Genomic DNA, 27,434 nt, shown 5'->3' with positions numbered 1-27,434 from the left:
CCAGCTGAAGCTTAAAACCCAAAGGATTTTGTTCAACAAAATTTCCAGCAAAATCTGCATAATTTATAAAGACTCATCTGGTCAGAAAGGGGGACAACTTGATCAATTAACTTTGTAAACCTTAAACAGCTGAAGTGTGCAACACAGCCTAAGAAATAATGCCATCAGTTTAAGTCAACTAGGGTCTGATCCAAATCACAATAAAATCAATGGAGACTCTCACTGAATTAACTTGATTTGAAACAGATACCTTGTGAAGAATAATTGGCAAAGTATGTGAAAGTCCAGTAGAGTTGGTTTTTTTTAAAGCAGAATATGTTATGCAGCTCAGACAGCAGTGCTATATGAAAATGCAACTATTTAACATATGCTGCTTGATCAGTCCAATGTACAGCTGTGCTTGTATAGCTGCATAATATGAAACTTTGACTGCCAACCTTTACATCTTCTCTAAGATACAAAGGATATTGAAATAAATTCCTAATTATCGTAAATATATGCAGCAGTTTGAGAAGAAACATGCAGATGTGCCAGGGAAGTGGGTTATTTAATCTCAGATCATACAACTTGATCAAGGTATTTAAGAAAAGAATTAGTAAAACCATGGAATTTGGTCTGCATAGCCTTCCCAGCAGAGGCTGTTCTACCTATAGGCGGAGTAGGCTGCTTTGGGCTGTAGGGGCAGCTGGGCCAAACCTGAGTATGACACTGTGTGCCAGCCAGGTCACAATGCCACTCACTGAGAATTGGCCCACCTACCACCTAGGGGTGGCCAGGTTAAATCTGAGTGGTGTGCCCCCCACTTCTGTCCTAACCAGGGAACCATCAAAAGGCTTGCTGCACTATCCCTCCCCGCGAAGTCTGACATCCCCTCCCAGGAGGCAATCCCCAGTTGAAAAGCTGTCTTCCACGGGAAGGGGGAGAGGGTACACTGAAGTTTTGCCTGTAGAGGCAGATTGTCTTGAGTCTTCCCAGGCATGCAGAGAATTTGAAGTGTTGGAAAGGTTTACCGAAAAACAAACAAACGCATCTTCTGTGTGAAGCTTATTAAGGGTATTTCGCTCACTCTTCCAAGTTAATCGGGAACATGTGCCTCTTCTATTGGGATATACTTAACTATGTCCTGTAGCATAGCTTCCCTGCCCTGACACCCACGTCCTGGGATAGATGATTCTTCCTATGCCCATGTGTCTGTTAGTTGTCTCCTTCCCAGTGGAGCGCATGCCAGCCTGCCTTGCCGAACCAGTTCCAGGAGGACGCGTCCAGCCCAGTTCGCACTCAAAAGTGGGTCCGTTTCACATCAACTCCCACCCCGGTCCCGAGGGAACTCTGAGTTTTACGCACAAGCGGATTTAATGAAGGGTCCCGAAAGGTCCCTTATGCGCTAACCATCCGCATGCTGTGCCAGGAGTCTGTGTGCCACAGATGCTGCGGGCGAGCCTAGGAACTGCAGGAGCGCCCTGCTGGGCACTGAGGACTTGGCCATCAAATCCCGGAGCCTCGCTCGGCCCCAAGCCACACCAGGAACCCCCAGCAGGCTAAATAAGCACCTCGCCTTCCCATGTGTCCGCCGCCAGGGCGTTAGGCGACATCTGCAGGGAGAAACCCGGCTTACTCTGCTCACGGGCTTCGCGCTAGCTGGGCAGGGGCAGTCAGCAGCAGCACGCGGTGCCTCGCCCGGGCAGGCGCTTGCTCCCCGTGGCGCTGGGGGCCGAGGGCTGGGTGTGAGGCAGAGACAGGGCTTGGGTTGGCTGCGGGGCTGCCCGGGGCAGGGCGCGCTGCAGCCCTTGCCCCAGAAGCGCCTGGGGGGGCGATAAGCATCTGGCGTGACGTCAGGGAGGAGGCTGGTAAGTGGCGCTGCCCAGAGGCGCTCGGGGCTCTCAGCGCGGCTCCCCTCCGGCCCAGCAGGACGCCAGAGCGGAGCCCAGGCGGGCAGGACCCGCGGAGAGCGGACAGAGACCAGCAGCAAAGGAGCCGCGCCGGGTAAGCGCCACAGCAGCGGGGGCACCCCGCGGAGCTCGCCTGGTAGTCCCGGGCGGGGAGCGAGAGATAATGGGCGGGAGCCGAGAGTTGGGGGGCAGGAGGAGAGGGAGGGAGCAAGGGCAGAGAGTGGGGGAGCAGCGGGGAGCAGCGGGCTGTGGGAGGCAGGGATAGAGGTGGGCAGTGGGGGGTTGTGGAGCTGAGGGGGCAGGGGGAATGTGAGGGAGCAGTGATAGCGGGGGGCTGTGGGAGCGTGAGAGGGGCAGTGGCAGAGAGGGGGAGCAGTGACAGCGAGAGCAGGGGGAAGTGAGGGAGCAGTGATAGTGGGGGGCTCTCGGAGCTTGAGGGGGCAGTGGCAGAGGGGAGCAGTGACAGCGGGGGCAGGGGGAAGTGAGGGAGCAGTGATAGTGGGGGGCTGTGGGAGCGTGAGGGGGCAGTGGCAGAGGGGGAGCTGTGACAGCGGGGGGCAGGGGGATGTGAGGGAGCAGTGATAGTGGGGGGCTGTGGGAGCGTGAGGGGGCAGTGGCAGAGGGGGGCAGGGGGATGTGAGGGAGCAGTGATAGTGGGGGGCTGTGGGAGCGTGAGGGGGGCAGTGGCAGAGAGGGGCAGGGGGATGTGAGAGCAGTGATAGTGGGGGCTGTGGGAGCGTGAGGGGGCAGTGCAGAAGGGGGCAGGGGGATGTGAGGGAGCAGTGATAGTGGGGGGCTGTGGGAGCGTGAGGGGGCAGTGGCAGAGATGGGGACCAGTGACAGTGGGGGGCAGGGGAGAATGTGAGGGAGCAGTGATAGTGGGGGGTGGGGGCAGTGATAGTAGGGGGCTCTGGGAGCGTGAGGGGGGCAGTGGCAGAGAAAGGGACCTGTGACTGCGTGGGGCAGGGGAATGTGAGGGAGCAGTGATAGTGGGGGGCTGTGGGAGCGTGAGGGGGGGCAGTGGCAGAGGGGGGTAGGGGGATGTGAAGGAGCAGTGATAGTGGGGGGCTGTGGGAGCGTGAGGGGGCCAGTGGCAGAGACGGGGACCAGTGAAAGTGGGGGGCAGGGGAGAATGTGAGGGAGCAGTGATAGTGGGGGGTGGGGCAGTGATAGTGGGGGCTCTGGAGCGTGAGGGGGCAGTGGCAGAGACGGGGGTAGTGGCAGCAGGGGGCAGGGGGATGTGAGGGAGCAGTGATAGTGGGGGGCTGTGGGAGCGTGAGGGGGGGCAGTGGCAGAGGGGGGTAGGGGGATGTGAAGGAGCAGTGATAGTGGGGGCTGTGGGAGCGTGAGGGGGCAGTGGCAGCGGGGGAGCAGTGACAGCGGGGGGCAGAGGGATGTGAGGGAGCACTGAAAATGGGGGCTGGGGGCAGTGATAGTGGGGGGCTCTGGGAGCGTGAGGGGGCAGTGGCAGAGAGGGGGAGCAGTGACAGCGGGGGGGCAGGGGGATGTGAGTGAGCAGTGAAAGTGGGGGCAGTGATAGTGGGGGGCTGTGGGAGCGTGAGGGGGCAGTGGCAGAGGGGGAGCTGTGACAGCGGGGGCAGGAGGATGTGAGGGAGCAGTGATAGTGGGGGGCTGTGGGAGCGTGAGGGGGGCAGTGAGAGCGGGGGAGCAGTGGCAGCGGGGGACAGGGGATGTGAGGGAGCAGTGATAGTGGGGGGCTGTGGGAGCGTGAGGGGGCAGTGGCAGAGGGGGAGCAGTGACAGCGGGGGGCAGGGGGATGTGAGTGAGCAGTGAAAGTGGGGGCAGGGGGCAGTGATAGTGGGGGCTGTGGGAGCGTGAGGGGGGCAGTGGCAGAAAGGGGGAGCAGTGACAGCGGGGCAGAGACGGATTACTGGCCAGCGAGTGTTCTCCTTTCGATGAGACTGTCACACCTTTTGCAAACCTCCAGCCTCCCATCTGCCTGGTGGTTCAGAATCGTGAGCGAAGCGCGAGCTGAGCTCTGGCCGCAGCAGCGGCTCCTAGTGAGAGTAAAGCCTTTGACCTGCCGAGGTCCCATCTATAACTCAGCCGTAGGACAGTGAATGGGAGCAGCTGAGCGAGACAGAGGATTGGAGAGGGGGCAGTTTGCTAGACACTCTTGTTTTACTGCAGATTCACGCCAGGTGCTGCCTTCTCTCCTGAGGCGGGGCTCCCAAGAACAGTTCGGCCGCACGGTATTTGGAGGTAGGCAGGCATGGGGCAGGTTGAGCCCGGTCACGGGGAGTACAATGTACCAGCACGGCTGAAATGGCCCCGTTAGTCGCTGCAGAATCTAAGCTTCCTTTGAAAAAACAAGTTTCTAGCCCGTAATGTTAAGAAGTTCTTGTAAACATGAACCAGTGCAGGGCTGAGTCTGCAAGCGGAGAGAAGGAAACCTGGCGTGTACCACCTCTGTTTGTGGGGAAGGTCCCAAACCCAGCCGAATGGCTGCGATTCCTGTGTGCAGAACCGATGGCTGGGGTTTAAAGGGCACAACGCGGGGAGACGGGAGTGAAGGGCTGAGTAGATTTGCTCCATTTCTCTGCAGCAAGAGGATACAGAGGACTAATCCTCCACCATGTATTGGGGGCCGTTGTGCTAAGCTGTTGGGTTGCGGGAATTTCTTTCACGTTATGTCACATAATAATGACAATCTGAAGCCAGGATTTGACTGATCATTTTGAGAGAAACATCAAGCTAGTCTAGGATTATGGCTAGAGATCTAACTACGCCTCTGCCGCCTACCCCTGAGTAAGAAAGAAACTAGTCACGGTCTACAAAATTCCCCTATTGCTGGAAATGGGGAAACAAACCTGCGCCAACTAAGCGGGTCATGAAAGGAACAGGGAGACAGCTTTTCCTGGATTTGCCTAACTCTCCTTTATATGTTTGCAGTGTAATTCATTCCCTGAGGGAGCCTGAGCCATGGCTTGGAATGATTTCAGTGTCCTCAGCTGGTTCAGGGAGAGTCGGCAGTCCCGAAAACTAATTCTGCTTATTGTTTTCATTGCATTACTCCTGGACAACATGCTGCTTACTGTAGTGGGTATGTGGAGCCTTTTCTTTCCAATTTACTTTAACAACAAAACCTTCCCAATGGATGCACTGAACAGTCTATGTACAGTATCTTCTTCTGCAAGTTTGATGGGTGTTTCTTTCTAAATAATACATTCTCTGCAATACATTTTTTCAAATTATATATGAGATATTGTAGATACTGCACAAATACATACTCTACTCATCCACTCACCTCATAATTTTGGTTTAGTTTATGTTTATTAAAAAATATATGATAATTGTCTAAAAAGTTCTTCACAGAGTTATCAGTAATTTCTAGTGGGGAAAAAGTTATCTGTCATTTTCTAAATTATTTTTAACTGTGCAGCATTTTCTTTCCTCTGTGGTCATGCAAACCAGAAGGACAGGCTCGATAACACTTGAGAAATATGTTTCCTCATGATAATTCCTGTGCACTCGCCCCCATCATCATTGCTCTTATGAGATGATTTTGGTGGCAAAGCAATGTTATTTAGTCAGACTAATATGAAGGCCTTTTAGATAGATTTTAAATAACTCACAACTAAGTTTAGTAAAATCAACTTTGATCAGAACAAAGATTAAGGGCCCAACTGTGCAACATTGAAATCAATGGCAAAAGTTCCATGGTATAGAGGCAGGACCTAACCACATATTAGGATAGAATACTTACAGTTAAAGTTAGAGTTCAAGTTTTTGAACATTTTTAACTGATTGTTTTAGAAGTCCTCCTATTAATATAAATTTGGATACAAAGATGCAAATAATAAAAAGTCAAAAACAAGAGGAAAATACCAGTTTGTGTTCACACACTTGTATTACATAGATATACACATATAGATTCTACAGATTTGACACCGTGGGCTATACCATGGCAGTTTTAAAACTAAATTCCTTATTGATTTCATTAGGGAGTTCAGCTTAAAAAAGAAAAGAAAAAATGATGGCACAATATGGCCTCTAATGAAAGGCTAATATATATTTTTAGCAAGTAATTTTTTTTTAAAGGAAAAATGTTCTCTTGTAAACAATATATGCATTTCATTGTTTGTTCAATAATTATGTTGGAAGACGTTTTATGTAATCTCAGTTTGCAGGTTTGCTGAAAAAATATATTTCAGAACCATATATAGTTTCAGACTTTTGCAGGAGGCAATACACGTTAACTGTTGATTTTGTCACTAATATTTTCTGATTAAAAATTACTGTCTCACCTGCTTTTACTATTTTAAAAATACTGATTTTCCTTTGTTATATATTAATCCAGTTAGGATATAGCTAATATCTTAAAACACGTACAGAATTTTACTTTTAAATGACTTCATTTTATATGAACTTAAAAACCCCTCACCAATGAACAGCATGAACATCTTAGATCTCTATTTATTTAATATAAAAATATAAAATCTTTTCCCTCTTAATAGTGTTATTCCCAGCAACATTTATTGAACATAATATATTTTTATTGAAAGTGTCCATGGTTTAAATGCCTTCTTAGATCAGTAAATGTTCTTTGTAAAAGCATCACACGGCAAGACTGCACAAATAACGTCTTGGGGTTCCTCACATGTTTTGCCTTTAAATAGTACTTTTGTAGACAGATAGTCATGTCTGTCAACAAACTGAATATCTATGGAAAAGGCTTGCAGAAGTTGCTTATAACTACACTTCCTAATTATAATTCAGTACAGTCAGTTTTCCCCCCCCTGGAATAACGTTTGTTGTTATAATGCTTTGCTGAAGGCAAAAAAAAAAAAAAAATCAACAAACTCTTTATCATTGTTCTGTATAACAAAGCCCTATTTTTATTTGTTCTGATGTTACATTTTCTGTATCAAGTATGCATGCTAATGAAATTATGGCATTTACATACAACAGATACTAAGTTACTTACATATTGTGTTTGCTTTTCCAGTGCCAATAATTCCCAGTTACCTGTACAGCATTAAACACCAGAAAAATGAAACAGAAATCCAGACTATGAGACCTGAGATAGCTGCATCAACTGTGGCCAGTTTTCAAAGCATCTTCTCCTATTATGACAACTCCACAATGGATACTGGAAGTCAGTCTGATAGGACAAGATCAAGAGATTTGTATCATACTCAGACAGAGCAAATGGTGGTAAATGTGACTAATGCACCATCTGATTGCCCCACGAAAGACAAGGACTTGCTAAATGAAAATGTCCAAGTTGGTTTATTGTTCGCTTCTAAAGCCACTGTGCAGCTAATCACGAACCCTTTCATAGGGCCAATGACAAACAGGTATGTTATTTCTCTTACATTGTTAGCATTTTATACTAAGATTTTACTATAATCAGTATTTCAAACAAAGATTTATTTTCTTTTTCTATGGCCCCGACTCCCTGGAGTTCTCATTTCATTTATAGGCACTGGAATATGTTTGACTATCACATCTGCTTTATAACTAAAGCTTTTTCAAAGTAAACGGGTGTATTATGCTTGAACCATTGTGCTACTTTAATCATCATCCAATTTTTTTTTCCTTTTTAACTCCTCAGTCTGCATATCTTTATAGAAGCTTTTACTGAAAGGGTCAGTCAAAAATACTACATTACTGGGCCAGAAAGACAAGATGGTTCAGTAACTAAAACAGCCAGATCATTGTGCGTAAACCTATAATGTGAGAATTTGATGTTGAAGTTGTAGGGAGCATTCAGAATTTTTTCCTTGCATGTGCTGTAGAGACTCATTATTTATAGTGCATCTTGCGAATCTAGGACTCTGGTTAATGTCCTATGAGCTCATAGTGAGAGAAAAAATGCAAAGCTGTGTTTGACCTCAGTGGGAAAGGGAGCAAGACTATTGTATACATAGTTGATGCTTTGCTGTTCCATCACTGAACTACAATATAGGAGGCTAGATCCTCAGCTGGTGTAAATAGTTTTACTTCATTGAAATCAATGGTGTCACACTGATTTACACACTGATGTTCTGGTCGAATGTCTTCATACAAAATGTTCTTTTGTAGATGTCATATATGTGGAAATATTGAAAGGAAGTGTGTTTAAAGGGGACATTGCTGAAAATTTATTTGAATGGAATTAGAACCACAGCTATAGTATTCATACTATTAGTATTTCACCAATGAAATAAAAAAAAAAAAAAAAGAAGAAGCACAGTGTTGTTTGTTTGGAGATAGCATATTTATAATTGTAGTTTATTTTAAGCATTTGGTGTAAGTGGAACAGACTAGAGGTTATTTTATTGATAATAGCTCAAGTAGTACAGAAATGACAGTATCATAAGTGACATGATGAATATGTGGACAGGAGTGCCCTGTGCACAAAGTACAATACTTGTAAACTTGATTGACTTTTTTTTAAACACAATTGTGGGAGTTCCATTATTAATTATGAAAATGAACATTTTAAAGCCCTGTTTTAATGTTAATGGTTTGTGTGCATGTTCCCCATTGAAGCAATTTCTTTCAATCCCTGGGTTTAATACTATATGTTATCTAATCACATGTTACATGGTATCTAATCTGTAAAATGTATGAGAATATAGGATCCCTGTGTTACTTCCAATTTTGTTTAAAGTCAAAGCATTATTTTTTGTGTTTTAGATGTAACCTGTTCTTTCAACAAACAGTTTTCTCTCTGGAAAGTGTTCTTTGGCGAGCTCTCTATTATGTTATCCTGGTCAGATGGTTTTCTTTTATTGGAACATGCAATGCTTATCATGCATGCCAGTTATACAAACAATCAAAACATTGGAAGTACTAGATATTTCTGCTTCTGAAGTCAAAACTGATATCCCTCTTAAATCTTTGGGCTTGTCTATACACAGAAGATGCAACAGTTTAACTAAATTTTTAGTGATATAGCGATATATACTACAGCGGGGTTTGCACTGGTCAAATTTTCCATTAAATCTGTGCAAGTTTTTGTTTAAACCAGCCTTTAAACAAGATTCTCTCTCATCTCACCTCACACCCCCTTTCAAAAATTTTATGTAAATACCTAGTGGAAATAAGGGATTTTTGTTGCAGATGAGCAACTCCTATCAATTTATTCATCAACAGCCATCATTATGATAGAGGTGGCATGTAGATTATTTGCCTAGATTGGTACATTTTTATTATAATTTTGCAAGGGTATATCCCACACACAGACACTTTCATATAAAGAATAGTCATCTTTTAATAATATGCCATTTACAAGTATTCTATTGATTTTGTTAGTGGTCAATTTAAGTGGTCACACTGGTAATACAGTTTATGTAGATTCTTTGGAAAAAATACACTGTGGAAGTGCCTGGAAGCCATGGTGTGTGCATAATTATGGGTTCATAGCTGTTTGTATTTTATGAACATATTCCTGATGCACCTGTGTCTTGGGATGGGGGGCATTGCTCCTGTGGAGCTGTGATCTGGGGAGTATACTGCAAGTGGGTATTGCCAGGGCACAAAGCCTCCACACAGATGGCACTGAGCTCCTGTGGATCTTGAGGGATCTGTGTGGATCTCTGGGATCCACTAGGTTTGAGAATGGTCTGGCTAGCTTTTTTTTTTCTTTTTTTTTTTTTTTTTTAAAAAGCATGGCTATCCCCTCCTTCCCATCAGGCCGATGTAGAGAGAGCTTTCTGAGAGGTTGCATACTGAGATTTCCTACCGGACACTTCCTGGACCTGTTTCCAATGGGAGGGAGTGTTGTGAGGCATTGCATTACCTACCATATTGGATGTGGGCAGTGTAAAATTTATGTTGTCCTTAACTATTAATTTCCTGTTTAAGTGTTTGAGTCTTGTAAACAAACAGTATATTCTTTTTAAGTATACAGAAAAGAATGTGATCATGACACAATAACCCTAACTTTGATCCATAGAGTCTTGTGGTTTAATGTACAATTTTTACCTTGACCTCAGTATCTAAATACTTTCTTTTGAGGGATGTTTTAAGAAAATCATCATCAATTAATATATTCATCACCTCACAGCAGAGTTTTTTGGTGAAGAACTTATAATAGCTGTTTCTCTCTCTCTATAGGTTAAATAGAAAGTGTAACAATATTGATTTATTATAGGTGGAACTGGTAGTACTGCCTATAGTTAAAGTTGCCACAGACTTCTCCTTATAAATATCCTGTTTACAGTTGTTTATAACTTTGCCAAACTAAATTGTTCAGCCTGAGCTTTTCCATGCTGGGTGTCTTCTTCAAGTTGAATTGTTTTTGGAAAGTTTCAATAAAAATGGTTCTGCTGTTTCTAAGAATGGGATTAGGGAAAAAAATAAGTTTTGTCCATGTTAAAAAAAGTCATAACCTTTTTGGTGAGCAGCATGTTTCTTTCTCAAAAGAGTTGCATGTTATATTTTTGTTTTTAGATTACTGGGGAAAGAATGATATTTATTTTGGGTTATTGTTCAGATTGTATGAAGAAATGTGCCCTTTTAAGCACTCAAGCTTTATATTTGATGCAACAGATAATTACATTAATTTCACTTTGCAGCTGTAACTGGCTCTTTTACTTGTTTTTAGAGTTTCAGGATTTTTTTCCATCTTTAATTCACTAATCTAATAATTAAAAATTAAAACCATCTCTAACTACACAAAAGAAAAAAGGAGTGAGTGATGCTAACTAATGGCTGTTGTAAATTCCAGCATCATTCAATGGACAGCTGACAATATACAGATATTTCTTAGAAAACTAGGGGTATGTCTACACAGAAAAAAACTGTGCCTGGACTAGCTTACCTGAGCTAGTTTACATCCAGCTAGTATGGAAAACAGTAACAGTGCAGACAGTGCAATGCAGTCAGGATAAGACCTGTATGGATCTTGGGTACATTCTGTTCACTAGCCTGCTCCAAACCCTGCACTGTGCCGTCTCACCTGAGGTTGTGTCTACACTACACTATACTTGCCTCTGTGCTCCCAGATGGGAGCAAGGGGAAGCCACCCAGGACTTCTTGCCTCCGGCAGGGAGATCCACACCCGGAGTCAGGTCAGCTGCCATGCTCTCTGCAGGAAGCTGGAACTCCGAGGGGCAGCAAGGCTCCCAACATAGAGTGTGGTGTCCGGACAGCAGACCAAGTTGGGAGCCTGGTGGAGACCCAGAGGCAGCTTTCTTGTCAATTTCAGGGCTCCAGGGGACAAGAATGACACCCAACAGTGAATGTAAGGAAAGCAGTGTCTACACCAGTGGTCTCCAACCTTTTTATGCCCAAGATAACTTTTTGAATTTAAGGGCAACCCAGGATCTATCCTGCCCTTTCCTGAGGCCCTGCCCCTTCCCCAAAGACTCACCCCGCTCACTCCATCCTGCCCCCCCGTCGCTTGCTCTCCTCACTCTCACTCACTTTCACCAGGCTGGGGTAGGGGATTGGGGTTCGGGAGGGAGTGTGGGCTCTGGGCTGGGGCCGAGGGGTTTGCAGTCTGGGAGGGGCTCTGGGCTGAGCCTGGGTCAGAGGGTTGGGGTGCAGGAGGGAGTGCAGGGTGCAGGCTCTGGGAGGGAGTTTGGGTGCAGGAGGAGGCTCCGGGCTGGGGCACAGTGTTGGAGTGCAGGAGGGGGTACAGGCTGCTGGCTCTGGGAAGGGGGGGGGGGGTCAGGGCTGGGGCTTGGAGTGCAGGAGGGGGTATGGGGTGCTGGCTCCGAGAGGGGGCTCATGGCTGGGCATTGGGGTGTGGCTTCCTGCCGGGCAGCACTTACCTGCGGCGGCTCCTGGTCTGTGGTGTAACGTGGCTGCCGCTAAGGCCGGCTCCCTGCCTACCCCGGCCCTACACCGCTCTCGAAAAGGGCCAGGACACCCCTGCGGCCCTTGGGGGAGGGGCAGGATGCACATGGCTCTGTGCCCTGCCCCTCTCTGCAAGCACCACCCCCGCAGCTCCCATTGGCCACAGCTCCCTGTTCCTGGCCAATTGTAGCTGTGGGGGCAGTGTTTGCAGGCAGGAGCAGCGCATGGAGGGAGACCCTCCCCCTCCAGGGCCATGCTGACTGCTTCCTTAGCGGCAGCCCCACTGTACCACCAGAGATCATGATGAACTGGGAGACCCACTAGGATCAACCAGTGGATTGCGATCAACCGATTGGTGACCACTGGTTGACACATACACACTACGTTGTCCTAACTACACCAACCAAGTCCTTTGCCTCTCGTTGAGGTGGTTTTATTATGTCAGCATAGCAGGGGAGTTCCATTGGTGGAAGGAGCATTTGAGTATGTACACCTCCACTGTTTTGTCCATGAAAGCTGCCTTTTGTCAACAAACTGTGTGGGCCTCATACTGTTACCTGTGCTAGCTAGATTCAAGCTAGCTTGGATAGGGTAGCCCAGTGGTTCTCAAACTTTTGTACTAGTGACCCCTTTCACACAGCAAGCCTCTGAGTGTGCCCCCCCCTTTATAAATTAAAAACACCTTTTTTATATTTAACACTATTATAAATGCTGGAGGTGAAGAGGAGGGTGCAGGCTGACAGCTCACGACCTCCCCATATAATAACCTCACGCCATCCTGAGGAGTCATGAGCCCCAGTCTAAGAACCCCACCCCATGCACAGCTTTTGTTGTGTAGGCATACCTTCTGTTTGCCATGGAAGAGTGAATAGCGCAGTCTGCTTTCACTCTAAATATTGGTAAAAGTCACTTTAAAAAAAAAGCAAATATAGAGCTAGATTGTGGCTTTTCCATAATCCCACAGGCAGAATCTAGTCATACTGCCTCAGGAGCAGATCAGGGATCATATAACTCAGTCACAATTGATCCCTGCTTCCTCACCTGGATCTGGAGTGGAGTTGGTAGGGAGTCATCTGCTGCAACAGAAGGAGTCACTTTATCAGATCTGGTGGGGTTTCACATGCCCCCTCTCTCCTCCCCCCAACTTTTGAAAAGAAGCCTAGACTGGTTTGGAGGTAGATGATGAAAATATTCTCCTTTGCCAGGATGTTCCCACTTCATAAACTTAATTGACAGTGAATCATGTCCAGCTTCCACATAGTGGCAATTTCAAATATTTTACTATTTCTACCCTTGAAAACGGGCTCCTGCACAAGCCAATGTCAAAAATCTACCTATGAGTCAAATACGATGGTATAATTTGACTTCATTTAGCAGATAGAGGGACAGAAACAAACATTAGATACCCACTGAATGTTCCAGAAAGCAGCCATTTTGAAGTCTTGCAATCTCTGTTAGTAGAATTTTAGATTTTATATAGAATTTTCTGCTAAGAAATTTCACACTTAAAATCCTCCCCTATGCTGGACAAGACAAGTTCAGGGCCTTGTTAATATCCTTAGTGAAATAACACAAACTCATACACAACATTGATAAACAAATAGCATTTGCCATATTTGCAACCAACATCAACTTTTGATATACTGAACATCCACAAGTCAAGAAAGTTAAAAGTATGTGACCAGGTTATACTTTTCCCTCGATGATTGCAGCTTGAAGTCAGTGTGTCTTGTGCTATTAAGTGACTTCAGAGTTGGATTTTCTCAAGCTCCTAGGGACCTAACTTTAGGCTCCTAATTTTTGAAAAATTTGGCCTGTGTGTATAACAAAATGTTTGTGAACTTTTAAAATGTATTGAAGTATAAATAATTTTTCATTGTTAACACTGAAGCAATTTTGTTTTGAAGTGACAAAGATTTTAATGCCACTAAGAGAAAAGATTAATACAAGTCAGCTTTAGCTCCTGGTTGCTGCATATAGATATGTACTGTGCTTAACTTTAAACACAAGTAATTATTTTTAAGTCAGGGGAATTATTCTTGCGAATAAAATTACATACCTGCCTAGTATTTGCAGGATGATGACCTTAATTTTCAGTATTTTGTAGCAGTTTTGTAAAATTCAAGTAAGATACCTTTAGCAGTAGTAGCATTTAACCTCCCACTCCCTAGCCTTTATAAAATGTAGTACATTATAAATTTTAATCTAAAGTTGCAATAACACAAATCATCAAATTAGATTTACAAAGTTTCAACCTGAATTAAATAAATGATTTTAAAAATAAGTAATTTAATTTAATCATCCCACACTGTCAAAACCAGGGTGATAAGTGCTTGAAATGTTAATTATGGAGAAACCATCTACTTTCTACAACAAAGCAACATCAAGCCAGAGACTGAAACCTTTGTCCTTTAGCTCCCAGCACGCAGTTCCCTAGCCCATGAGCTGAAGGAAGTCACCATTAGCTGGCTGTTATAGAAGTGCTTTTATGTTCTTTTGAAGTTATAGGCAGCGATTATAGGGTAGCGTTCTCTCTCTCACCCACCCACACTAGTATTTTCAAAAGGGGTATCAAATATTCAGTGCTTCAGTTTTTGTTTGCCCAACGAGTTAAGCACGCAAAATCAGTGGAGATTTTGGAAAATATTGGTTATAGCAGCTCATCGGGGGAGGGATAGCTCAGTGGTTTGAGCATTGGCCTGCTAAACCCAGGGTTGTGAGTTCAATCCTTGAGGGGGCCACTTGCTAGTGAAGGCAGGGGGCTGGACTCGATGACCTTTCAAGGTCCCTTCCAGTTCTAGGAGATGGGATATCTCCATTTATTAATTAATTTTTTATTATTAATCTTGTTCCCATTTAAAATAACAGAAACCCCCCACGCCCCAAATTGACATTAATGGCAGCAGGCTGGATCCCTGCAGCTATCCATAAAAAAAATCATTAATAACCTTGTTTAATTTCAATTTACGTTCTTTTAGTATAGCTCATGCATGGGATTTATGAGCTAAAAAGAGAAAATGAAATGTTAAACAAAAGCCAGAACATCTCAGATCTCTATACGTTTTTAATTACATGTATTAACTCAATAACTTAAATTTTCTTTAACTTTGTAGAAAGTCTCCTTTGCATCTGATGCACATCTGGCAGTTTTCAATCCAAAACATTTTCCAAGACAAAAATTCAGGAGAAATAAAACAGGGCTTAATAATAATGGAAGCTAGTTGCTACCTTAGCTATGGAGAGTGACAGTTTGTTGGAAGAGGTAAGGGCCTTAACAATATTTGGGTTTGCTTCCTGCTGCCTTATGTAGTCATTTACATAGATGTAAACCGGGTGCAAAACAGTAGCATTTTATATTTAGTTTACACATAGATTCATAAATTCTAAGACCAGAAGGGACCACTGTGATCATCTAGTCTGACCTCCTGCATAATATATGGTTATGAAACTTGCCAAAAATAATTCCTTTGGAACTATACCATCCACTCTTGATTTAAAGATTGTTAGTGATGGAGAATCCACCATAAGCCTTCGTAAATTGTTGTCATGATTAATTACCCTCACTGGTGAAAAATTTACATATTATTTCCATTCTGAATTTATCTAGCTTCAATTTCCAGCCATTGGATCTTGTTGTACCTTTGTCTGCTAGGGTGAAGAGCCTATTATCAAATATTTGTTCCACCACATGCGTATGTATGAGCTAATCAAGTCACCCCTTAACCTTCTATTTGTAAGCTAAATAGATTGAGCTCTGTCACTGTAAGGCATGTTTTCTAATGCTTTAATAATTCTTGTGGCTCTTCACTGGCCACAGCATCACACTGGGAGTCATGTTCAGCTGATGATCTACCATTTACTTGTGTAAATGACTACAGAAGGCGTAAGGAAGTTAAGAATCAGGCCCATTCACCTATACCAAGAGAACAGAAGTATGAGGTAACAGGACAACAGTGAGAGGATAGACTAAATTGCCTTTGCTGAAAATGGCAGAATTCTCAGAGTAAACATGCCAAAATGCAGAACACAGACAGCCTATTCTCAGTTACACCAATACTATTCTGGAGTAATGGCACTGAAATCAAAGTATTTGTACCAGTGGAAGGAACAAAAAACAAACAAACAAAACCCACTGTTTCTGCTACCTTTGCCTTGTTTCAATTTTATTTCACTGCAGCACAAAAATCCATCAATGGTTTATCTCACCACCGTAAAGTAATCTCGCTAATTAGTGTAAACCAGGGTCTGAATGAACTCTTTCCTGCTTCTATTGATGAATTGGGGAGGACCCCCCCTCAGGAGCAAAAGATATTTGCATAGACACACCTACTTTGCCTAGGTGATCAGCAGACAGACCTGCTTTGCCTAGGTGATCAATTTGGGCTGTTGTGGGTTAAACTTTACTTTAGTCTTGGACGCAGAGGCAATGAAATGTTATTTTCTTTATTGTATGACTAAAGGGCAGGGGAAAAAAATAATTAAATTCATGGAAGTAAATGGTAAAGGGGATGTAATGTAACACAAGTTTACCAAAAATAGATCATGCCAGAGTGACCTGTTTTCCTCCTTTGAGAAAATAACAGATTTTTTAGATAAGGGGAAGTGCAATAGATCTAATATACTGGGATTTCAGTAAAGCATTTGGCATGGTACCACATGGGAAATTATTAGTTAAATTAGGAAAGCTGGGGACCTATACAAGAATTGTAAGGTGGATAAGGAACTGGCTAAAAGGAAGAAGGCAACGGGTTTTGCTGAAAGGTGAATTATCGGACTGGAAATAAGTAACTAATGGAGTTACTCAAGGATTGGTCTTGGGACCACTTTTATTCAATATTTTTATTAATGACCTTGGCACAAAATGGAGGAGCTAATGATACTACATTGGGAAGCATCATCAATACAGAGGAGGACTGGAATATAATATTGGTAGATCTGGATGACGTTGAAGACTGGAGTGACAGAAATAGGATGAAATTCAATAGTACAAAGTGCAAGATCATGCATTTAAGGTCTAATAATAAGAATTTGTGCTACAAGTTGGGGGCTGATCAGCTGGAAGCAACAGAGGAAGGGAAAGACCAGGGTGTTGGGGGGTTGATCATAAGATGACAATGAGCCACCATTGTGACGTGGCTGTGAAAAAGGCAAATGCAATGTAGGATGTATCAGCTGAGGCATTTCCAGTAGAGATAGAGAAGTATTAATGCCATTGGGAAAGGAACTGGTAAAACCTCATTTGGTATATTGTATACCGTTCTGGTGACCCACATTTGTGAAAGATGAATTTAAACTGGAATAGGTGTAGAGAAGAGCTACTAAGATAGCCTACCTTATGAGAGGAGACTGGAAGAGCTTGGCTTGTTTAGTTTAGCAAAAAGAAGGCTGATAGGGGAATACGATTCCCCTCCATAAATACATTAGGTGGTAAATATCAAGGAGGGTGAAGAGCTATTTAAGCTAAAGGACAATGCTGGCACAAGAATAAATGGATATAAACTGGTCATGAACAAATTCAGGCTGTAAATTAGAAGATTTCTAACCATCAAAGGGGTGAAGTTCTGGAACAGCCTTCCAGTAGGAGTTATGGAGGCAAACATAATTAGTTTTAAGAGACAACTGGGCAAATTTATGAGTGGAATTGCATGATGGTGTTGTTTGTGATGGCAGAGGGCCGGGCTCAACAGGCCCTAGGGCTTACTTATGGTTTATGTCTTAGGTTCCAAAAAGCTTATGCTTCAGGGTTTCAGCTGGTCACCTGCAAAGGTCAGGAAGAGATCCTCCTCCACCATGATTTCTGGGTGGGGGTTGACCTTCTTCCTCTGATGTATCAGGTATGGCCATAGTTGGAGATGGCTCATTGGATGGGATGGGCCAGAGCTCTGAGGTGGCACCGAGCAGTCTCTCTCCCAGGTGCTTGGCTGGTTGATTCTTGCTCATATGTTCAGGGGCAGGAGATGAACCCATGTGAATGCACCTCTGAATTCTGGCACTTCACTGAGCTAGGACAACCAACTGTTAGGGGGGGTGCAGCAGAAGGAAGTCCCTTTAACATGCCACATTCACCCATTGGACTTTCACTCTGCAAGGTGGGAAACTGAGGCAAAGGACTTGTGTTCAAGATACTATGGGGCAGATGTCTTACTTATTGTTACTTCACTATTGTGGACTTACTTTTGAGTTATTATTGTGGAGTTTTCCCAAATTAATAAGTTTCCTTTGGCTCTTAATACAAGTTTTCTTTTGTCATATACAGATTTGGTGCTTGTGAGCAGGGAAGAATTGCCTCTTGGCACTGAGGGGTGTTTAGTTCTTTCAGATTTCTGGGTGGGGGCTTGAGCTGGATTTGTCTTGTACTGTTAAGAGGAACCCCTAGATATGGAACCTTGTTGCTGCCAATGCCACCTGGCAGAAGGGTTACATGAGTGTAATCACTACCAGACAATCCTGTAATATTGGATCCATCTTGTCACTGAATCTCAGCAATTTATACATACTTTATCCATAGCTGCCTTCCCCCACTGATTAATGATAGGTATTTTTCCTGAAGTCAGAAATACTTGCGAAAGCTTTTCTAGCTGCAGAGAGCCCTTTGAAACATATTGGATTTTGTCTCAGATTTACCACTGAGCAAGTAATTCCCTACTTGTGGAATTAAAGAGAGTGAAAGAAAAAGGAGCAGTAGAGATAGAAGAGATTTACAGGTCTCAGGGTTTTCCTCTGCTATATGGTGTAGGGATATCACAAATCTGGGGAGGAAAGTCATGGGAAGGGAACAGAAGCTACATGAAATGTTCCAACCTTTTGCGTAGTCACAATTTCCCCCTGTACACAAAGCACCATAGAGCAACGAGGGGGAGTGGCCCAGGAGAAAGAGGGAGGAGCAATTAAAATAGTTGCTATGTGGGCTTATTTACATGTAAAAAAAAGTTTAGTAACTGGTCTGATCAGAGCACAAACTCCTAATCTGTGCATTGTAAACTCTATTGGAGGGGTCAGAGAACACAGCTACAGGACCTAATGGTAGCCCGGCAACCAACTAATCAGTGCTGCTATTTTAGGACGATGTGCAGGTGTATTAAGAGAGGACCAAACAGGAAGAGACACTGCACATCTGTAAGGTGTGGGTTTCCCCAAGCCTATTTGTTAAACCCAACCCCTGCCCTCTAGTGAGCCAGAAGCCCCATGCCGAGTTAATTGCTGCATCAGATCAATGTCTCCCCCAACCCTGGGCAAGATTTCAGGCAAGCCTTTCCTTTCCCTGTGTAATTTCCATAGGAGAGGGTTCCAGGGCTATAATAACTTGAGCCAGCAAACACATCTTGCATTGAACCAATACCTTTGCCTCATACTGTTGAAGGATTAAAGACATTTGAAATTCTGTTTTGATTCAGCTAAGGGAAATGAATACGTACAAATGAAATCTGGGCATACAGCAATTAATGTCTATATGGACAAAAAGTTTTGTATCAAATCCTAACCAACTGCATTAGGTGGCATGGCCCACTAGATAGGGCACATGGGACAGGAGATCTGGGTTCTATTCCTAGTTCTTTCCCAGACATGCTCTGATCACGGTACAAGTCATTTTCTCTCTCTGTGCTTCAGTTTCCCCACGATAAAGCAAGAATAATAATAATGCTTATCCATCTTTGTAAAATGTTTTAAGATATAGCGATGAAAAACACTATATAAAAATCTTACAGTTCAGGACCAGTGGGTTCCAACATATAGGTTTCCTCAGTACCTTCTGTCTACAGAATTTCCATGAGTAGAAAGATGACTTAAAGACAGTGAAGTAAGTTAGAACTTGAAGGCCTGGATCCTGCAGACCAGTAGAGTTTGACCTGCTCCAATGCGGCAGGATTGGATCCTAAATTAGTATCTGTTCTCTTGGTTTAGCCAACTAGGGTATATGGGGGATGTTACAGCTGAGTTCTCTAAACTGGTGTTGGGGACTTCAGCAGGAATGTCACCTTAGCATGTATCCTCATGCAAATAACAATTTGAATTCAATGCACCTATGGTCAGCATCAGTCTGCTTCCTCACAACCTTACTCTCATAAATGATACAGATTTTTGGGATTTCCTTACTAGCAGCAGAGATTCTGGTCGCTCCTCTTTTAATTCTGATCTTTGTCCATCAGGGCATATCTGCGGTGCCATTATTGACAGACATAATCAAGACCTCACTTTACTGAGCATCCAAACAGGTTTTTCTTAGAACGACTACTGTTAGCTTCTTATATATGGGTTTCCTTCCCATCTATTCCCTTTCCTTACCTTGTTTTCTTATTGCAGTACCACCATGTAAACTGGTGTTCAGACTACCAGCTAGGGATAGAAAAATAAAGTCCAAACCATAGGTTTTTTCACACACTTATTCAGGGCTTGCTTTATTTCCAGAAAACGCAAACTCAAAATCAGAATAAAACTCAGACTAATGGCTAATAACCCTTTCTACCTTCAGTCAGCTGGGAAAGGACGGGGGACACACCTTCCCCTGCCCAGATCAGCCTGATGATATGTTACTGGGTTGTTGTCTACCAGTGCACCTTTATACCTTGTCACTCTCCCAGAGACCCCATTGGACAGTGCCTGGTACTTGCACATACTACAAAATGGTGCCTGCCCTGAAAAGCTTACAATCTAAGTTGACAAGACAGAAAAAAGGAGGATATTAGCCTCATTTTACAGATGGGAAACTGAGACAGAGAGAGATTAAGTGACTTGTTCAAAGTCATACATGAAGCCTGTGGCAGAACTAGGACTTGAACTCAGATTTTCTGTGTCCCAGTCCAGTTACCTAATCCTATTTGTTTTAATTGTTAGCATAATGCCTAAATAATTGTGCCATATTATTTTTAATAGAGGAGAAGCATTTAGGGCAAAACTCCCCCTTCTAATCTCCATTGCAAATTTTTATTTTATATAGACTCATAGACTTTAAGGTCAGAAGGGACTATTATGATCTTGTAGTCTGACGTCCTGCACAACGCAGGCCACAGAATCTCACCCACCCACTCCTGTAACAAACCCCTGACCTATGTCTGAGCTATTGAAGTCCTCAACTTGTGGTTTAAAGACTTCAAGGTGCAGAGAATCCTCCAGCAAGTGACCCATGCCCCATGCTGCAGAGGCAGGCGAAAAACCCCCAGGGCCTCTGCCAATCTGCCTGGAGGAAAATTCCTTCCCAACCCCAAATATGGTGATCAGCTAAACCTTGAGCATGTGGGCAAGACTCATCAGCCAGACACCCAGGAAAGAATTCTCTGTAGTAACTCAGATCTCACCCTATCTAGTGTCCTATCACAGGCCATTGGGCATATTTACTGCTAATAGTCAAAGATCAATTAATTGCCAAAATTAGGCTATCCCATTTTACCATCCCTTCCATAAACTTATATATTCTATATTTCTTGCATATACGGAACTCCCACTGATGCTAATGGGAGTTCTGCACACGAGTGAGTGTAGCATTTGCCTTTCTAAGACAGATGTATTTTCTGCAGCCCTTAATTAAGGAAGATTCCCATTAACAATTAGAGTTTCATTTAGTTCAGGACCATGCCATTTAGTCCATATAACTCAGCAGCATTCTATTACTTAAAAGTACAACACACTGACTGAAAGAAGTTCTACAGTAGCTGAATGAGCTTATTAAATGCATGGCCCCTCCCTATCGTCTTTCCGTCTTCTCTGCCCACTTCCTTTCCTCCTTGTCTCTTTTCTCCTTCTCTGAAGTTTACTTCTGTTATTTATCTTATTTTTAAAAAATCAGTTTGTCCATAAAATAAGGATAAGGCAGAATAAGATTTAAAATTATTTGAATTTTTATAAGCAATTTTTTGTGAACTGTAATACAAAGAATTGATATTTATTTTAACTACTCATATTATATATAATCAAATGTTTCAGGTAGAGTTAAGGTTAAGTAGCAAATGGTTAACATTATGAGAAGTTTATGTATAGTTCATTATGTTTGTTTTTCCCTATATATTAAAGATTTAGTAAATAGTAAATAGGAACAAAAGTTCTACAACAGAAATTCTTCCACTGTTTTGCTTGCAGTGCTAAACCGATCAAGCCTACCCATTTAAGGACCCGATCCTTGCAAGTCATTGAAAGGGTCATTCTGCATCTCTTAAGAAACAATCAGCACTGTGAAGGTTTGGAGCCCTTAAAGGATTTCTTTACAAATACATTTGAGGTTCACATAACAAGGCTCACATCCCATGGAAATACTCATTTTGATGAAAAAGCCATTTCTTTGTAGCAAAATGTTGCCAATGAAGCATTTTGATCAGCTGTATTCTTATTCCTGAAGCCACAGGAGAAGCAAAGTGTTATTTTAAGACTCTTTGGGCCCAATCCTGCAGTTCTAGTGTAGGCAAAACTCCTGATCAAGTCAATGGAAATTTTTCCCAGGTAAGGGCTAGTAGACTGAGTCTGTCATTGGCCTGACCATCTCTCACTGCAGTTAGTGGGACTGTTTTACGTGCTCTTGGTAGTCTAGTTTGAGTGTATAGAGAAGAACAGAAGAGTTTCTTAACTAACAGTGACACATTAGTAGAATATTTCAGAGTTCAATATTCAGAGCCAAATTCTGCCAGGCTTACACCCCATGCAACCCCCCCTGAAGCCTAGGGGGATTGCAGAGTTAGACCAATAGAACCAGCGGCAGCTCCAGGTACCAGCGCTCCAAGCGCGCACCTGGGGCAGCAAGCTGTGGGAGGCGCCCTGCCGGTCCCTGCGAGGGCGGCAGTCAGGCAGCCTTCGGTGGCTTACCTGCGGGAGGTCCCCCGGTCCCGTGGATTCGGTGGCATTTCAGCGGCGGGTACACCAAAGCTGCGGGACCGGCGGACCTTCCGCAGGCATGCCGCTGAAGACTGCCTGACTGCCGTGCTTGGGAAGGCAAAAAAGCTAGAGCCTCCCCAACTAGAATTACAAGGAGCAAGTCATTTGAGATTTCTGATACAGAGTACAATCTATTGAGTGAGAAGGTATGTATCTATACCACAGACAATTCTAATCATGTGGCCCAACATACATTGATTCAAGTCCAAAACCCACAAATCTAGCAGCTAAGATTTTGCAATTTTCTTAATACATAAAAGCAACCCTCCTTTGCCTTCAGCAAGGATTTTACTTGAACAAAACTCTTTTAAAGTGTGCATGAAAAAGTACCATTCTTAAATATATTTGTGTTGACTTTGTTTTCCAGAATAGGCTACCAGATTCCAATGTTTGCTGGCTTCTGCATCATGTTTGTGTCAACAATTAGTAAGTGTCTGTTTTTTGCATACTTTGATGCAGATGCTGCATTATTCATAAATGATCCAGCGGACCTGACTCTCTCAGAAGACTCCATGTTTATATCGGGGGGGAGGGAGGGGAGGCAACCTTATTTTCAAAGTAAAATATTGGGGTGCCTGTTACAGGAAGAAGTTGGTGCTGAGATTTGAATGCTTGTCTGGAGTGATTTTGGTGGGCATCAAGTAGGTGTACATGGGATGGTAGGAGAAAAGGATGCCTATTCCTTCTCTTTATCTGAGAAACTCACCTGACTTGTTTTCTGCCACCCTATGAATTAGACTATGGCTCATACTAGCACAAATCATAAGTAATTCTATCAGACTCAGTGAAAACTGGTGAAAGAATAGAATAAAGCCATATGTGCATGTGCATGTACAAGGGTTTGCCGGGGCTCAACCCTCTCCGGGGTGGCAGGGAGCCACACCGGCTCACTACACACAGTTGATGTTGGGGAATTAGTCTGGCCGCGGGGTCTCCCTCGGCAGCTCTTGCTGTAACAGGAACAAATATTGTAAGCCCGGGCCCTGGGTCAGGGTGGGGCAACACTGGGTCAGGTGCTCAGGCCCTCGGGCTGGAGCTGAGCACTGGCACTATAAACAGTAGCAATAAGCCCAGGCCCTAGGGCAGGGCAACAAGGAATCAAAGGCGCAGGCCCTGAGGCAGGGCTGAGCAGTAGCAGTACAAACAGTTGGGAGCCCAGCCCCTGGGTCAGGGCAGGGCGATAATGAGTCAGGGGCTCAGGCCCTCAGGCAGGGCTGAGCAACAGCAATAGGCCCAAGCCTCCTCAGGCCTGGGAGAGAGACTGCCACCCACAAGTTGGGTGGCAGGGGTTCGCAGGCCCTTCCACTCCACTACGTCCCAGCCCGGGGCCCTAGCAGCGGCAGAAGACTCGCTGCATAGTCAGTGGGGATCCTGGCCACAACACACTGACATGGGGTCTTGCAGTGCTGCAGCCAGACAAGGGTTGGTTGCCTCCAGGCTACTTCCAGACTCCTCCTCGGGTAGTACCTGGGTCAGGGTGTTGTCCTCTGGGGGGGCGGGGTCCAGCACCATAGGTTCCTCTGGGTAGTGGGCGAGCGGCAGGCCCGGCAACTCCTCCGGGTAGCGAGCGCAGGGCAGGCCCGGCCAGTCCTGGCAGCCGCCTTGGGCCGCAGAGTTTTCCCAGTCACGAGCTAAGCTGGAGGTGTCTGGCCTGTCTGGTGGCTCAGGCCTTACTGAGCTCTGAGAGCGAGCCTTTATACTTCTGGGTCACCGCCTGACCCTCTGAGGGACGGGCTCTGAGCTCCCTAGCTCTGCCCACTCCGGCCTCCAGATGGGCTCTTCCCACTCTGGGGCAGTGGGGAGCCACACCGCCTCACTACAGTGCACATGAGGGCTGGTTCAAGGGCTCGTGCAAGGTCGGGGGAGGAGGTACTTGAGACTCATGTGTGTTCAGCCCGCAAATTGTCAGTTTCACCAGCTCAGCTGGTTGGGTACTCCTTCAAGTGGCCAACTTGCAGATTTTGTAAAACTGACAGTGACACAGGAACAGGCCCTGAAAGAGTACATTCCTTGTTTTCAGGGACAAGTGTTCACCCTACACCAGGGGTGGGCAAACTTTTTGGCCCGAGGGCCACATTGGGGTTGCAAAACTATATGGAGGGCCGGGTAGGGAAGGCTGTGCCTCCCCAAACAGCCTGGCCCCCGCCACATATCCGACCCCTCCCACATCCCGCCCCCGACTGCCCCCCTCAGAACCTCCGACCCATCCAACCCCCCTTGCTCCTTGTCCCCTAACCACCCCCGGGACCCCACCCCCATCCAATCCCCCTGCTCCCAGTCTCCTGACTGCTCTGACCCCTATCCACACTCCCGCCCCTTGACAGGCCCCCTGGGACCCCATGCCTATCCAACCCCCCGTTCCCCGTCCCGACCGCCCCCCAGAACCTCCGCCCCATCCAACCGTCCCCTGCTCCCTGTCCCCTGACTGCCCCCAGGACCCCCAGCCCCTTATCCAACGCCCCAGCCCCCTTACCATGCCGCTCAGAGCAGCATGTCTAGGAGCCGCGCCGCCTGGCTGGAGCCAGACATGCTGACGCACTGCCCTGCAGGAGCACGCAGCCCCACCGCCCAGAGTGCTGCCCACGCGGCGGCGTGGCTGCAGAGAAGGGGAGTAGTGGGGGAGGTGCCGGGGGCTGGCTAGCCTCCCTGTCTGGGAGCTCAAGGGCTGGGCAGGACGGTCCCGCAGGCCAGATGTGGGCCCTGGGCCGTATTTTGCTTACCTCTGCCCTACACTAATGTCAGTGGGGAGTCTTTCCAGAGTAGAGTGTAGGATCCGGTGCAGTACCCAAGACTCAGAGGTTAAATAGTGCCTTTAAGTACAGCCTTATGAAAGGGCCGGTGCACAAATGCAGTCCTCCAGGGGCAGCACTGGGAGGCACTGTGCCTCACAGACACCGTTTCTCTGGTGCTCCCCGATTAGGAGGAGCTGTAAGTTGCTAGAGTCCTATCAGGGGTGCCACCCAGTCCTCTGCATGCCCAGCCAACTATGCGAGGCAGAACATAATGGGGAGCAGAGTAGAGCCATTCCTAAGCCTCCCTTTGCCCACTTACTTGTGGGAAGGAGCATCTGGGGTGCAGCCCCTGCTCTCCCCAATGCCTGGAGCTGCCAATTGGACCATGCTAATGCAGCAGGGCAGGGAGATGGAGTGAAGGCAGGGGCAGTTGCATTAGACCAGTGCATATTCTAACCCTTACTCATTAGTAAAGATAGCTTGTATACATTTTTTTTTCTGTGTTACCAGGAGGCTTAGATGTGGAGAAACGATTCAACACTGACAAATCTAAATGTAATAAGAGAAAATAACGTAGTTAGCATTGAAAGTGACAACAGTGACAGAAAACACTTGGCTGAATGGTGTTTTCATGATTGTTAAAATATCTTTAACGTTTTAATCTTGTTAGATTTAACCTGATTTTAAAAATCTACCTCGGCCTTTTCTGCAGTGTTTGCCTTCTCGGGAAGCTATACATTGCTGTTCATAGCAAGATCTCTTCAAGGAGTGGGTTCCTCCTGTTCTTCTGTGGCTGGTAAGAATGAAAGTGTATATGATAGATTCAATTAACTGTATTTTAGCTTGTCATTCTAGTGACAGTCATTTCCTTAATTGTGTATTTTGTCTGGCAGTTTCAATAATTAATGTTGAATTCAATTACATTCATTTTACTTTGTATGCAAGAGGCTGGCTGAAAGTATCTCAGAGAAATGTCACTTCTAAATTATTTGGTATTTGGGTCACGTTACTGTAGAAGACTAAAGATCTATGCTTTTTCGGGTACTTGTGTACAAGTGTCTTTCGATTTTTTAATTCTTTTAATCAATGTAAAAGATCTGCAAGAATAGATGTCTGCACTGAAGCCTTGTAACTTGCCACTTCCCATTATAAGACCCTGTTTTCAGTTGCTTAAAACTTTGCCAAACCTTAACTGTTTGGGCTGAGATTTCTATGCTGGGAGTCTGCCTCAGGTGGAATTGTTTTTAATTATATTTTTTTTGGAAAATTTTGCATCAAAATAGTTTGCAGAATGAGGGTCTGAATAAGAATGAGGCTAGGGAAAAACACATTGTTTTTTGACCATTTAAAAAAAAAATCATATCAACTTTTTTTTTTATTTTTTGTTTTGGTTACAAAAAGCCTCCATGCTTTGGAACAGGGACTTGAAATTTAGCAATGAGTGGCCTCTGTGTCAGGGATGTGCCTTTTGCCATCTTCATGAAAACCCACGCAAATTTAGCCAATTTAAATTTTTGCAAAATTGCAGCACGCACATGCTTAGCAAAGACTTGTTAAGAGGTTGGCAGCTAAATTCCATGAAGACTCCATCTGCACTGGGCATGCTCCAGCCCAGGGCTGAGCAGGACTTTCCTGCAGCTCTGGGCTGCTTGGGTGTGCAGGTCCAAAGTCTGGGCATCTGAATCAATGGCAGGGAAAACCATCTTTTCTATACTTTCAGTGATGCCAGGAACATCAATGAGATGAGGAGTCCAGTGGGAGGGACACTAGGACTGGGATGAGAAGCCTGAGAAGGGGCTGTCTATGTGAGAAGAATGGGGCTGTGATGAAGAGCAAGGGATAGAAAAGAGACAGGACTTGGAGAGGGATAGGTTGGAGGGGACAGGATAGAAAGGGTCATGCTTGGGGAGGAATGAGAAGAATAGTCTATGCCAGGGGTCCCCAACAGGGTGCGGGCATCTAAGAGCGTCCGCATACTGACCGGCGGACGAGCAGCCGCCAAAATGCCGCCAACAAGCAGCAGCATCCAGAGGCATCGCCACCGAAATGCTGCCGATTTCGGCGGCGACGCCTCTGGATGACGCTGCTTGTCGGCGGCATTTCGGCGGTGACGCCTATTGACATTGCCACTTGTCGGCGGCATTTCGGTGCATGCTCGTCCGCCGCCATGGTCCTCCGTGGCTCGTCATCTGGCGCCCGCCAG

General features: G+C 45.1%; 1 protein-coding gene across 4 annotated transcripts in view; it reads left to right on the top strand.

Moving 5' to 3' along the window:
• Positions 1-1,665: 1,665 nt before the first annotated feature.
• Positions 1,666-27,434, top strand: part of SLC18A2 (solute carrier family 18 member A2) — a 57,915-nt gene continuing 32,146 nt past the window's right edge. The window contains exons 1-6 of one of the 4 annotated variants that reach the window (XM_005310347.5): positions 1,666-1,983; positions 4,041-4,112; positions 4,803-4,953; positions 6,859-7,210; positions 22,867-22,925; positions 25,944-26,027. In XM_005310347.5, the coding sequence (XP_005310404.1) occupies positions 4,833-4,953; positions 6,859-7,210; positions 22,867-22,925; positions 25,944-26,027 (616 nt within the window). In that variant the 5' untranslated portion in view covers positions 1,666-1,983; positions 4,041-4,112; positions 4,803-4,832. Of the gene's footprint in view, positions 1,984-3,692; positions 4,113-4,802; positions 4,954-6,858; positions 7,211-22,866; positions 22,926-25,943; positions 26,028-27,434 lie in introns of those variants that run through there. The other 3 variants (XM_042855305.2, XM_008166311.4, XM_065552389.1) reach the window with 3 other exon arrangements.

The sequence above is a fragment of the Chrysemys picta genome, chromosome 7, assembly GCF_011386835.1.
Source record: "Chrysemys picta bellii isolate R12L10 chromosome 7, ASM1138683v2, whole genome shotgun sequence".
NCBI classification, from domain to species: domain Eukaryota; kingdom Metazoa; phylum Chordata; order Testudines; family Emydidae; genus Chrysemys; species Chrysemys picta.
Note: the sequence above shows the minus strand (reverse complement) of the source record. Positions and strands in the feature narration are given on the sequence as shown.